We start from the raw sequence: 14,194 nt of genomic DNA, 5'->3' as shown, positions 1-14,194 counted from the left end.
TTTCCAAGTGAGTGTTAACCCCTTGTTAACACCATCAGACTTCAGTGAGACAGAATGCTTAGTGTGATCTTTGCTGTGCCAGACCTAATGGACATGCTTTTGGGCACAAAAGTCCTTCATTTTTCTCCATCTATATTGATGGATCCAATAAAATATTACCTCTGCCTACAAACCTGATATTTCTTATATCCTTAGATCTATCACATCTCAAGCAGCACTGTTAAACTGTCCTTTATATTTTTCTGCCTACTCAGTAATTCCTAACTTTCATCATTGGGGGTGATTTCTTTTTTGACAAGATACAGTTACGTGATTATTCTCTTCATAGTTCAGCTTGCAGTGCCCAGCTCTCTTCTGCTGGTCAGATGTGGATCTTGTGCTCCACTAGCATAGAGCATCCATCCTCTAACCAGCCAGGGTGGCACCAGCATGTCTGCCTTTCTCTAGGACTCTCTCCACCTGCTGATGCTGCCCAATGTACTCTCAAAGCTGTCCAGATAGAAGACTGGCTTCTCTGAGATTTGGCCTGGGGCTGTATTCTTCCTGCTTTTGTGTGATGGCTAAACTTACAGATTATTTTTTTTCTTAAGCTGCTTGAAGCCCTGACTTGAGTGGAGATAAGATGTCAGGGGGAACAGGTTTGAACTGATAAATGTCTAGTGCAGTGTCTACCCCCCTGCCATTAGTTGGAGACTGCTCCCAGCCCAGAGCCTTGCTGTGTTGTAGCTCTAGGGCTCTGAACTACTTTTGCTTCCATCAGTGGCTGACTGCTCTGCCTGGAAACAAGACTCCAGACGTCAGACATGGTTATCTCTGGACTGCTGCAACCTTCACCTCAGTCCTGGTGGGCATTGACTGCCAGCTTCATTTGGTCCTCAGGGAGCCACTTAAGCCTGTCTGAGGCTTCTAGTAAATCATAGACTGTCAAGACCTGCTTTTCTGCAGGTACCTAAAGGTAGTAGAGCTGGTGTAATGATAGCTCCTTGATGATACATTTGTGGACAGTTGTACCTACAAGGGTTGAGGACGCTAACATTTTCTAATTAATGACATATTGTGAAAGAGGTGAAATCAGGGAAAGCATTGCCTGAGCTATATCACCTCAACCATCCTCTTAGCAGCTGGTGGTTAAAGATAATGACTTATATTGGGTAAATAAGACTTTTTAAGTTTCTGAATGCAAAGTTTTAAAACCAAAGGATGCTGTTATATGAAGGAAATGTGCAAGTGTGTGAACAGACTATAGGTAGATAGAGGTGCGCGCCTCTATAGAGGGATAGATAGAGGGAGTAATGTTTGACAGTTGAAAACAGTGTCATCAATGTCATCATTCTGTACTGGCCATTCTAAAGAAAGCTCCCAGTGATCCACTGGGGAAGGTGTGTCCTGAAGGTTTTCTCCAAGCATCATGCAGTGGCCATGAGAGGCTTGCAGAAAGCTGCTGCTGTTGGATGACTTTGTCTCATTTCTGTAAGTTAAAGATTAACTTGTGCAGACAGAGGAAGTCAGAGCTGGAAGACTTTTGGATCACTCAGTGAAGTTTCCTGCTGATGCAAGCACCAATAGCATGTTGTTCCTTTCATGTATTTCTTCAAATTTGTCCTAAAAAACAGTTGAGTTTCTTGCCTCCCATTATTTGGCTGCTCCAGAACCTCAAATAAGCTTGTTGATTCCATGCAGCTAAATAGTGGTGAGCTATGATTAGTAGTTGGTGTTCATAGTCCCTTTGTAGTTACAAAACTCACACCCCAGTAAGTTAAGTTCGACCATACTCAGGAGCAGAACACCAGTGCTGCTTTAACAGTGTTTATATATTTTTAACTACGTCAAAAAAGGAAAAGGATTTTTCCTCTTCTGTGTGTAAATGCTGTATTCCTAAGGAAAACAGGCTGCATGTGTGTAGTGGAACCAAGAATTTGCCAAGGTATAATACTCCTAAATCAGTATCCATGTATCTACATCATATTTCTATGTGTAGCTGCACTGATCAAAGCAGTACTAAAAAGTTACAGAATCATGGACTTCCAGTTTATATTGTTGGTTAAAACTCGGCCCCAAGGCTGCCATAATCTAGTTAACTGTGTCAGAGCTGTTTGACCTGCATGAATTGGATCTGTCAGTTCAGCTTCTGCTACATGCATCACAGTTGATACCAACTGGCGTGCTTTTGTGCCAGATGGTCCAAAAATTGGTGAACAAGTATTACAAATTTTCTTCTCTGTCACATTTTTCGGGAGTCAGAGTGGAGGCATAGTGCCAGAACACTACGAATGTGACTTGGCAGTGTCACTGCTCTTGTTTTGTCTGCTGATGGTTAGAGTTTGTTGGTGGAATTGTCATTTAGTTTTGCACAGCCACTGAATTCAGTTTAAAATATAAGCCCATGCGAGATATATTGCAGCTCTTGATAAACTTGATCTCCTAAACTGCCCATAGCAAACAAACTGCTGTTTCGTTCTGGATAGGAAGTGGAGTCTTTCCTCACTTACAGAAAGCTGGAAGTAGTTTCTCAGAAGTCAAACTTCCATTTGGGCATAGGTACAGGTGTAGAACGCTACATATGTGCCAGAGGAAAGGTTGATTTACCATTCATGCAGCTATGTGTTTTACATATATAGCTTCTGTTAAGTAAGTGGTTATCTTTATGGTAATAATAATAGTAGTAGCTATTGGCAAGAGGCTAAGAAGTCAAACCTGAGCTCTTTGAGAATTTGTGTGGAATTCAAATAGCAAAACAATCGCAGTATTAGAGATTAATACATTTAAAAAAAAAAAAAATCCTAAGCCACTTAATATTGAGGGAGGCAATATCACTTAAGCCAATAAAGCTTTCCTTTTAGTTTGTGGAGGAAGGTTTGTTATATTTCTGGTGGGTTTTGGTTTTGTCCTTTCCTGGGTGTTTTAGTGGGGTGGCTTGATCAAATGCTATGTGCTTTGCAAAGACACTAATTGCCTGATGTATTGCAAGAGTGACTTTTGTGTTATAAGGTATGATTTAATGTAAGACTGACTGGGGCTTTTTTCTTTTTAAGCTGTATCAGCTGGAGTAGTTATCACAAGAACCTGCTAGCCAGCAGTGACTATGAAGGCACCGTCATCCTTTGGGATGGATTCACGGGACAAAGATCCAAGGTCTACCAGGTAACGTGATCAGTGAGCAACTCTTTCCCACACCATGGACCATGTCAGGGGAGCAGTATTCAGTCTGAGAATTGGCTTCTAGTCCAGCAATAGGCTTTTACATTCCACAGGGTGAAATGGATGCTCCTTCTGTTTAGTAAATGTGTCTCATCAGCACAGCTTTATTGAACTGTAGTCCTCTGAGGGAGGCAGCTATATCTTCTTGTCACAGTCATGAGGCAGTTGACATTTTCTTGCTGCTGCTTTCGGGTAGGGAATCTGCACAGGGAGAAACGAGTTGGCAGTTGTTTGTCTCGCCTTTCTTTAGAAACCTCTGTCTCTCCATACCTGTTCCACTTCAGTCTTTGTCAAAAGCCTTTTGTAAAATCCTGCAGTGATTGCTGCTGCAGGTGCTTGTAAAGCAGAAGAGCAAAATGCAGACTTAAGTGGCGAGGCTGGGAGAATGGAATGGTAGGCAGAACCCTTCCCAGTACAGTCCTGTGCTCGGCAGAGCAGCATACGCACGCAAGTGGGCTGAGCTCAACAGTGAGACCTGCTTCAGGAGAACTTTCTGGCATTTTGACTTTTTATCCAATTTGAACATGGTGTTTCTATATAATGGATTCTGAGAGGCTTGTGATCAGGACAAGGAGGTTGAAAGAGAAGATGGTCCCTTTGGGGAGGGGCTGGAAGTGCTGCACGCTGTTGTGTAGGTAGCATAGTGCATTGAAACTGGTCAGTGACAATGAATGAACTGCAGACTAGCCTTCAGTTTCCCCTTCTTGACAGTTCAACATAAGTTTTAATTCCTATTTAAGCCTTTGTTTACTTTTTCATTGTGTCTTGGCCATTTTATAATGCTTGTTTTCACTAATCCTTTGCATCTCTCAATTAAAAAGAAATTATACTGGACAAAATAAATCTTGTCTGTTTTCCTCTCATATATTTTGCATTTCTTTATGAGGCTGAATAATGAACCTAGAGAGGACCAGCTGTTGCTTATGTTAAAACAAACTAATTTTTGCTTCCTATCAGATTACTTGAATTTTTTATTTGGATTTGCATAGAGGCGTGCCTACTGACATCTGCTTCGCATGTATTAGAAATCCTTTAGTGACTTTGTCCTGGTGAGCTTTTCATGTCGTCATCTTGCAAGGCTTTAAACAAAGGGTTTGACTGAATTTTGGGTTTCATTCATTGCAGTGTTTTGCTTCCATGTGGGATGTGCCAGTGTAGCAAATACAACTCTTCGGTGTTTTGGGGGAGAGCATGCAGCCTTGTAGGAATACTTGTTTGAGTGGAAAACCACAGGATTAGACAACAGAAGTTTTGTTTACTAACTCAACAGGAAGGTGAGAATTTCCTGGACTTTCAGAGAGGAGGTGTTTGAAATGGCTTTGAACGGGCATCTTACTGGTATTGGGAGATACAACTGTGATCTACTAGAATAAGAAGCAGCACGCAGTGGAACCACAACCAGTCAAACTGTGCTGCAAACACAGGTCTTCAATGTATATATCCTGAAATCATTATTTTTTTTCAACTAAAAAAAAAACAAACAGTTTTAGTTTTTAAAATTGCGGTTTTACTGTCTTCTGCTTTCATGGCATGTCTAGCATACTACAAGCATTGGTCTGATTGGGAGAAAAGATATTTTTTGAGAAACCGCTAAACACAGTAAGCTTCTCTGTCCAGGACTCTCCTGACAATTTATACTAAACAGCATGTGTTTTTCCTTTTACTATTTTATCAGATTACAGCTCACTACCTTGCAATATTTTTCTTGTTTCCCTAAACAGGAGCATGAGAAAAGGTGCTGGAGTGTTGACTTTAACTTGATGGACCCAAAGCTATTGGCTTCAGGCTCTGATGATGCCAAAGGTATTATTCTTTTTCAGTCTCTGTGCAGAAGGCTTACGTTCTGTGTATTCCCTTTGAGGAACAAAAATGTGATATTTCAAGTAGCTGATTCCTCAGCTGCCTTCAGTATTGTAGTTGACATGGTAATGTGTCAACATATTACTGAGCTGTTCAGATCTTAGAGAAGGAGAGGCTTCCAAGAATTAAAGATTCTTGGTACGATGTTCACATTTTTGGGGTAATATGCTCTCTAGCTAGCATTTTCCAGGACACTAAAAAAAGCAAAATGTGTTTTAACATTAGTTAAGCTTGTTGAGTTAAAGCTTTGGGGCCTTTCAGCATGTATTTATATTTCAAAAATTAGGTTGTCGGTGAAAAAGCAGAAGTTAAAAATGCCTGCTGCTGTTTTACCTGTAGCTCTGAATGTTAAAGGCTGCGCACAACGCGAAGCTTCCCGCTTTCACAATGTGCAGTGTGTTTCTCAGAACTTAAGAGTCAGATGGTGGACTGAATGGGAGCGCTGGCAGCAACTCTCAGCTTTCCACACTCTGGGGTCCATTTGATGAAGGACTCTTAGAGAGAACCCTTAAGACAAGCCCTTTCCCAACATACTGGCAGAAAAACGTTCCTCTTCTAAGAAGAAATAGGAAACTTCTAAAGAAAAGGATAGCACTGAGCAATATGTAGTATTCTTTATCCCTAATGAACAAGATTTTATCTGTAATATGTTTACAATATTCAATTAGAGTTATTAAGCAGCAAGAGCTTTAGAGTTCCTTTCATAGTTAGTGGGGATCAACTCTCCCAGATGGGCTGATACAGCTCTGGACAGAGCTCTTCATGATTTGCTTTGAAATGCTAAATTAATTTTTCATAAACATTAAACCTTGCAAGCTGCTCGCCCCTCTAAACTGCTTTTAAATTCTGTTTCAAAAGAAAGCTGTATTAGTGTTCCTCAATTGCATTTGGCAGTCTTAATGTAGCTGGTAATTCCATTTACAAAATGCAGCTTTAATGATTATTTTATATTTAAGGTGGGTTTGAAATGTTTTTGATACACTTCCCTCCCCTTTTTGGTGGAAGTCAAGAGTGTTTTCTGTGTGTTTAAATGCAGCAGGAGTGAACATTCACCTTGTAAATTATCAACCTCTTCATCACATTGCTCTCCACTCATGCTATGCATTTGAAAAAGCTTATCTGCCAGGTAGACATGCATTTATTAGCATGTTAACAAGTTGTCCAGTTTTTGCAAAGCCAGCTGCAAGCAGAGTTCCCATCTCTAGTTTAACAGATCACTTCAGTAATAGTTTCTAAAAGTGTAGCGTTTACTTAGAAATTATTGTAATAAAGTCGGCAGATCTACATAACTTGCATTTCAATTCACAAAGGTCTTTTGAAGGTCTGGGGTTTTGGTGAATAAAACTGGGCTGAAACATTTTATCCTTTGCTTCTACCATGGTTTGCCTGTGATTTGCATATGTAACAAGCCCATTAGAGACAAATGGAGTCCTGTGTGGAAGTGTTTGAAATAAGCAGAGATTTTTAGAAGTCCTTAAGGTACAGAGCAATAGTAGCAAATGTCCGAATTAATGCTATAGTGTCCACATTCCACTTCAGTGATCATATTGAAAGCGTTAAATGTGAGGAGAAGGTAACACCTATGACGAGTTGTCTTAACTCAAACCTGCCTAACTCAAATTTTTGTCTTTCTGCTTATTGTGTTCAGGAGTGTTTAGTTGAGTTCTGGCCAGCTTTGGGTACATATAATACACATTTGGCCAGGTACAGCGTCTGGTGGGAAATCCAAGTTCTACGTACCCTTCCTGTCCTCTCTTACTTTGCTGCTTGTGTGAGGCCACACTGGGCTTTCTAACAAGAAATCTCAATGCTGATAGATACTAGTGCGACCAGGGCAATTGGAGCTAGTCTCGACTCGCTTCCCCAGAAAGCACAGGTATAACATTTTCCTGTCAAGTGATCAGGACAAGCCAGCAAAAAAGTGACAGCTTTGCCAGTTCTTCCCACTTACCTGCATATCTGCCTCTCTCCTTGGTCTCTTCAAGTTGGAAGCTAATTTTTAAAGCACTTGGTATGCTCGGTAGGCATGTATTGGGGAAGGAGCTTTTAGATGAAAAATCCTATCATCAGTGCTTCACAGCTATCTCTGCCAGGGCTCAGGCACAGCAAAGGGGGTGCTAATGAATGGAGTGCTATTAGGGATAAAATGATTTTGATACAATTAGAAACAACATCCTTGGGCCTCAGGTCCTGCATTGTCCTCGTCGTTAGATGAAGATAATCCAGGATGCTTATTTGTGGAAGATCTTTCTACTTCAATAGCAGATGAGACCATAAAAGCATTATTGTATTTGAAGTAACTACTGTGTGTATGAAAACCTCACTTTTATCTACAGTTGTCATGCCCTTCCCTTTTAAAGGGGCAAAGGTAGTTGTGTATGTCTATAAGGACCTGATGGTGTATGCCAACTAGACAGCAGTGAGCAAAATTAAAGTGTTTACTTGTGCTACGAGCAGCTTGGGGAAATGGCACAGTCTTAATTTCAGTTCTTTTATGCACGTAATAATGGTAGGGGCTATGATTCTCAAGTAGGTAGGAAAGGGTGAATTTCTGCTATTGGAGGAGAAAAGATTACTTAATTTTGTGAAGGCAAAATGATGCCATCAAAGTCCCAGGATAGGGCTGGAGCTAGTGCACTTAGCTAATGACTTACAGCTGCTTCTCAGCCCAACATCCCTGTCTGTTCTGGATTGGGAATGTAGTTTAATGGCCATGGTAAAGTTAGCAGATTAGAGAGAACAAAATATTTTGTCATGCCGTGTGGGTAGAATTTAAGTCTCCACTGCGGTAGAGACCTGTTTTGGAGTGATCAAGCATTTATTCTCTGCTCTGGGGTTGTTTTTGAAGATCTCTGAAGATCAAGGACATACAAGCAGTACTGACAAATTCAACTGAAGAAAGAGTCCTGGTTTTATGTCCTTTCTGTAAGCTGTAGTCCCTTCACTATTCCCAGCTCAAAATAGAGAGGTGGAGCAGAACAGGAGCACCTGATTGTGCTGAGCTGTAGCAAGAGGTTACTTTTCATTGTCTCATGGCAAGGAGGAATGCAAGAATCTGTTTCATTACATCTAAGGAAATTAATTTCCACACTGCCTTGGTAAGTGAGATCATTGGTACTAGTCCTACAGCTATTTTTTTGTAGTGGCCCTGAATTCACAGGGGCAACATAGATTTGCAGAGTTGGCTTCATGAAAATGAAGCATGGCCTTGTAGAGAGGGAACTAGCCTGAGAACTGCAAATCAGAGCTTGCTCCTCAGCTTTCTTGAGGACTTCCAGAGGATTGTTTGGGGCTTCATTTTCAGTGATACTTTGCTCCTTCAGCTTCTGCTGACTTTAACTGGAGGTATAGGTGTTTATTGCTCTTAAAATATCAGGTTGAACTTTCAGTTTGCTCATTTTCCTGGCTAAAAAGTTTGATAATTTCCTGGAGATTTGTGGGGTTGTTGGATTCGATTGGGAATTCCTTGAAAGGTCAAGAAGATGTTGGTATTTAAAATACCAACCAAAATACCTGTGTATTATGCAAGGAGGAATACTCTGCAGTCATTGCCTGCTAACAGTCATCAGTTTACATCATCCTTTTGACCTGTACAAAGCAATGGATCAAAAATTTTGCCTAGCAGGACAATTCAGCAGCTTCCTTCTTTTCTAGGGATACCTCAAATCTGTGCAAACAAGTTTTCTGGTAGCAGTATCCTATTCCTGGTTTACAGCTTTTTCAGAGTAACAGCAGCCTCTCCATCACACAACCAGATAAGTTTCAAGAATGACAGGCTGGATGAAATATCCTTACTATCAGTGTACCAACTGTGTACACCGACTCCTTCAGCTATTGCAGTACAGGCTTCTGCCTCTTTTAGACAGTATTTAGGCACAGAACTGATGTATAGAAAATTTATTTATAAACTTACACATTTGGTATAAAGCTCCAACCAAATAAATATCTTGAAAAGACCTAAACATTTTAAACTGGAAAAAGCTGTTCTGTAGGCATCTTCTTAATTGTTTGGTGAGGGGTAGACATTTGGCCACATAGAGGTGTGTCTCTCTCAGCAGCTGCAAAATTAGGAAACATATGCTTTGAGAACATGTGTTTTAGAAACAGTCAATCTCAGATGGCTGCTTGTCTCATCAACACAATTCTAGGTGTTATCAAGACATCTGTATGTTGTATAATTACTGCCTTGACCTCGGCAAAATTGCTGAAAGCTACAGGAAATAAACTCTACCCTTATGAATTATGCTTTATTACCTTTCAGTTCTTTTTAAAAAAATAATGGGCAGTTCCAGGTAAAACTTGACATGTTTCATTACGTGGTATTATATGTCACATATATCCTTTTTTATGGTACTGACTAAGATATAATTGGAGCCCAGCGTATCCCACAGCAGTTAGATCACAGAAATTGCAGACTCTAATCTGTGTCTGTCAGTTGTAACGAATATTATGATGGCTTTGAACACACAGGTTGACTCTTCACTAGGTTAAATGGCTCCGCTTAAATGACCTGAAAACTTGAATGAAAAAAGGAGCCAAGTTGAAACTGAGCCCTCAATTGGCTTTTGATACAAAACTGAGACCAGATGGCCATTCATTTATTAGAGGTGGTGTCAAGGAGAGACTTGGCCGCTTTGGATGCAACTTAAAATACTGATACCTGGTTGGAAGGCTTCAAGACAAGCCTGTGTGGTTTTAGTACTAGATTTGGGCAGAACATAGCTCTGAACTGTGAGATCATATAACTTCCCTGCGTGCCTCAAGTTGAAGCAATGTTGTCTGCCAAGTGTCCTCTTGTAACCATGGTATTATTTGCTTCCTATACCATCTCATCCATAAACTTGATGTCTTCTACTGCCACTGCAACTTAGACTATACATCTCCTGGTGTCTGTTCATTAAAGCAAAATCCTAATGTTTTATTGTTTTGCAAAATTGTCTTTCCTAGCTCTGTTGCCCACCCTGCCCCCAAGCGCAAAACACAGTGGAGGAGTTATATCATCCAGTCTCACCTGGGAGAAGAGAGAATCTTAAGCCATGCTTGCAAAGCTGTTGGTTTCATTTAGAAATGTAGCTAGATGTTTAGGGTGAATATTATAACTCTGGTAAATGAGAGTGGATTTTATTTCTGAAAACCAACAACAGGGTGGGTACTGTTTTCATGGAATTTTACATAATTCTTATATGCAAATACAGTATGCATCAGTGTTTGTATTTCTGGTATATATGTGTGCTGCTTTATAATGGTTCCAGGCAGCTGTCAGATACCCACATAGTGCTGTATTTAAAATGATTCCTTAGTGACCTCTGAGCAGTCATGTATTTCTTTCATCCTTGAAGTAGTTCTCCTAGGTATGGTCAGAAATAGCACAATCTTGTTGCTTTTCGTTGCTTGCCATACTACTAAAAAGTAGGTACACTAGAACAAACCTGCCAGTGTCCCTCCTTTTTCTTGACCATCTAAAACATCCTTGAGTAATCCATACGGAAGCCTTGCTGCTTCTTCGAAGATCCTGGGAAAGACTGACCAAGAGGTGATACAGAGGGGTCCTCAGAGGGTGGGGACACGCACCATAAGACCGCTTACCTCATTGACCACAGTAGGTAACAAGATTCCTGTTCTTTTGCCATTTTTGCTCACTTCACCTCAAAAGTGTGCTTTCTGTAAAAAGACAGCAGAGGACCCATTGGCCACAGATCTGAAGAAGCCCAGGCAGCTCATGGCAGCTGTTTAGGGGATTAAGCCTTCATGTAGCTCCTGTGTGTTCAAACACTGGCTTCAGCTTGCTCTGCTTCCACAGAGCAACAAGCCCCCCCCCTACAGGGGAAGGCTGTATTTTGAAAAGCTGATGATGTTTTCTGTTGATTGTCCTGTGAAGCACTGAAGTGAGTACTTGGGGGAAGAGCTCATTCTGTACCATGAAGCTTAATCAATGTTCACACGGTAGTCTCATAGAAGAGTAGAGTTCCTTGAACCAAAGAAATACATCATCACAGGAAGCCAGCATACTGATTTCTTTCCTGTCTGTGCCAGTTTCTCGAGAATAAAACAAGTTGTTCTCACTCACTGTGCTCAAGCATACAATTAGGTATGTTTATTCGGTGCAAAACAATTCTGCTGTGGAGCATGGAGTTGCATCCCAGCTAAGGGACAAGGAACAAAAAGGATGCAAGTCTTCCTGCTCTTGGTTATATGAATCTGTGGTCCAGTAGCCTTAAATGCTGAGATTCTAATGTGGTTAGTCACCTGCTCTGATGTTCTCAGCTGTGCGGGATACAGACTTTCAGTGTCTCCTGTGTGTATGGAGGTGGGCAGAATATTTACAGTGCACACTTGAGAACGTTCTCAAGCTTACCAGCCATCAGCAGCAACTGAGCATTTACAATCACTAACATCTTGGCAACTGAGGCTTTTCAGAATCTTATTTATGAAATAACTAGATTTTATGCCTTTCAGATGAGGTTGATTTTTTTTGTTGTTGTTTGTTTTTTACTCATGTCTCTTTTTCTGTTTCTCTAGTGAAGCTGTGGTCTACCAACTTGGACAACTCAGTAGCAAGCATCGAGGCCAAGGCTAACGTGTGTTGTGTCAAATTCAGCCCCTCCTCTAGGTATCACCTAGCTTTTGGCTGTGCAGGTAGGTAAAAGGGGTTTTTGGGCAAAGAGATACTGTTTCTTCCTTCCTTTGTTTCTTATTCCCCCCAAAGATGTGAGGTTGGCTGCTGTGCCCAGGACTGAGGTGTCTTTGCAGTTAAAATGCCTCTGAGTAAGACTTTTCAAGTGTGCAGTCACCCAGAAAACATCATGATACCCGAGTGTCAACTTCATCCTGCAGCCTGACTTTTTAATTTGGGTGTCTCCATCAGAGATAAAAGCTCATGAAAGCAAGTCACCTAGTGTGTTTGTTGAGATCACTAAGGCAACCAGGCAAAGCTCAGTTTTGAGAGTCTCATAGCAAAGTTAATGTGTTAACATGGTGATAGCTGTTCTTTCTGATTTATAGCATTGCTCTATAAATACTACAAAGCCATACTGGGAATTTTAACTGGTTTTACCTGAGGCGTGCTGTAAAATAGTGGCTGTGCATGTTTCCCATAGCTGCAACTACAATCCCCGTGGGTGGGCTCATGTTTTCCTAGGTTGGGCAAAGCATCACTTAATTATTTTTTTTTAAGTAGTCAGTGGGGAAGGTATGATGAGCCTTTTATTCACTTAGATTAAATAGTTCTTGGTGATAATACAAAGATTTGAGAGCAGAGTGGGTATTGTGCTTTGAGAGGAAACTGTATTGTGCTATGCATGCAGCAACTGAAACTCAGAGGTACCTATAAATGTTTAACAAACTCTGCATTTGCTTTCTCTCTGGGGAGTTTTAATGCACTTGTAACTAAATGTTCTGACAACATTTGCTATCTCTGGACTTCAGGAGATACGTTGATCATTCTTGCAACCACTGGTCTGCCATTTCATTTAGGTGTTCCCATTTCCAGGCTGGTTCTACTTAGATTGTGACTTTTAGGAGGAAAAAATAAATTTGCATTTTGATACACTGCAAAAAATGGATTCAAGTTGGAGTGTAAAATATTGACTTCTTTGACAGGCATCTCGCTGAAGTTTAGTGAATTACATGCAAGAATAGAATTGAATTACAATACATACTAGCAGCATTTGAATGAAAGGGGCTATCTGTGAAAGGCTCTAGGGAAAGATGAGAGCACCAGCTCCAAATGGATCAGCTGCTGATTCAAATAGATGTGTAAAAGCACTATGAAACAGAATTCTTCCTGATAAATCAGTAACTGGGATTCCTTTCCACCTGAAAGGCAGAGGGGGGATAAGGCACAGATAAATCTATGAAGGCTTTCGGAGCTGTAGGGCACGTGGGATGGAAGCAGGTAGGAGTGTCTCTATCCCCACACTCATGTCTAACAAACCACGATGGGCTCGCCTTCAACAAGTGTGTTTGGGAAAGAAGCCTTAGCAAGCACTAGGAGTTATACGGAAGTTTTAAATGACTACGTGTGCATTTTTATGATTTAGAGAATGCTGAGGGGTAAAATGGTATTTGTACTGGGGAAGAAGGCGTAGGAGGAAGACTAGATAAAATTTTAAGTGTTTACATCTGCTTGATGCTTGGTAATTGAGTCTCTAAATAAAAATTAAAATTGGTATTTAACTATGATTGCTGAAACAATTACATGGAGTAATTAAACTGATGGGAATGACTTCCCACAAAGGAATTCTAATTGATCTTTCAGCCATAAATACATGTTAAAATAAATGGCATATGAAATTAAAAGAAATACTGGGGTCTTGAAAGATGTTATTTCTGAACTCCTAAAACAAAATCAGAGCGAAGAAATGAGTTAGTGTCTACTTTCGTACTCCATGTAGTCAAACAGTCCTGTTTCATGTGTTGTGATGGAGACAAAAGTTTTTCTCCTCCATTAGTTTCAGCTGGTCGTCTTTACTAATTTTATTTAGTCTATGGAAAAGGCAATCTAACTTGTAAATAGTGTGATTTGTCATGTGGGCTATAAAATTAATAAAGGAAGAGTCAAAGCTGGTTTCCTTGAGTAGTAGTAAAAAAAAAAAAGGTGGATTGGGCACACTGACTTGGCCATTCCTGTTTGCCCCCCCAGTAGGAATAAAGATGAGTGATGCAAAACACTAAACACTAATTCAGTGACCAGTGTAGTGGGCAATTTTAGAAAGCTGTCCTAGCTCTGCCTTGGCTTGTTCACATGCTCAGGAGATATTCAGTTTTGAAAGTTGTTTCAATTACTTATTCAGTGATTTAGTCAATGGTAAAAGAGCCAAGACTTCCTAGCATCGCATGCCCAACAGTTTTGTACAGTATTTAGGCAGAAGTGCTGCTCCTGTATATGCTCTCTTGTTTTATTTGTTGATTTGATGGAACTTAATGCTATATGTTTGTATATATATTTCTAGTTTAAGACATGATGAGATAAGCAATTGATGAAATGGTTGCTGAGGGGGGGAGTATTTGTACTTAATATTTGAGATATAAAAGGAGGAAGTAAATTGATTTAATATGCTATTATTAAATTACTAAACATACATGTTTCAGTTCCTCCCCTGTATGCAGAATAGCTTGCAAGCTATCATGCCTTGCT

General features: G+C 40.4%; 1 protein-coding gene across 2 annotated transcripts in view; it reads left to right on the top strand.

Moving 5' to 3' along the window:
- Positions 1–14,194, top strand: part of COP1 (COP1 E3 ubiquitin ligase) — a 130,739-nt gene that overhangs the window by 62,565 nt on the left and 53,980 nt on the right. For both annotated transcript variants that reach the window (XM_076339641.1, XM_076339642.1), the window contains exons 13-15: positions 3,033–3,141; positions 4,920–5,001; positions 11,578–11,694. In XM_076339641.1, the coding sequence (XP_076195756.1) occupies positions 3,033–3,141; positions 4,920–5,001; positions 11,578–11,694 (308 nt within the window). The remainder of the gene's footprint in view (positions 1–3,032; positions 3,142–4,919; positions 5,002–11,577; positions 11,695–14,194) is intronic.

The sequence above is a fragment of the Aptenodytes patagonicus genome, chromosome 5 (assembly GCF_965638725.1).
Source record: "Aptenodytes patagonicus chromosome 5, bAptPat1.pri.cur, whole genome shotgun sequence".
Classification (NCBI taxonomy): Eukaryota; Metazoa; Chordata; class Aves; order Sphenisciformes; family Spheniscidae; genus Aptenodytes; species Aptenodytes patagonicus.
The sequence above is the reverse complement of the archived record's forward strand: the minus strand, read 5'-3'. Positions and strand labels throughout refer to the sequence as shown.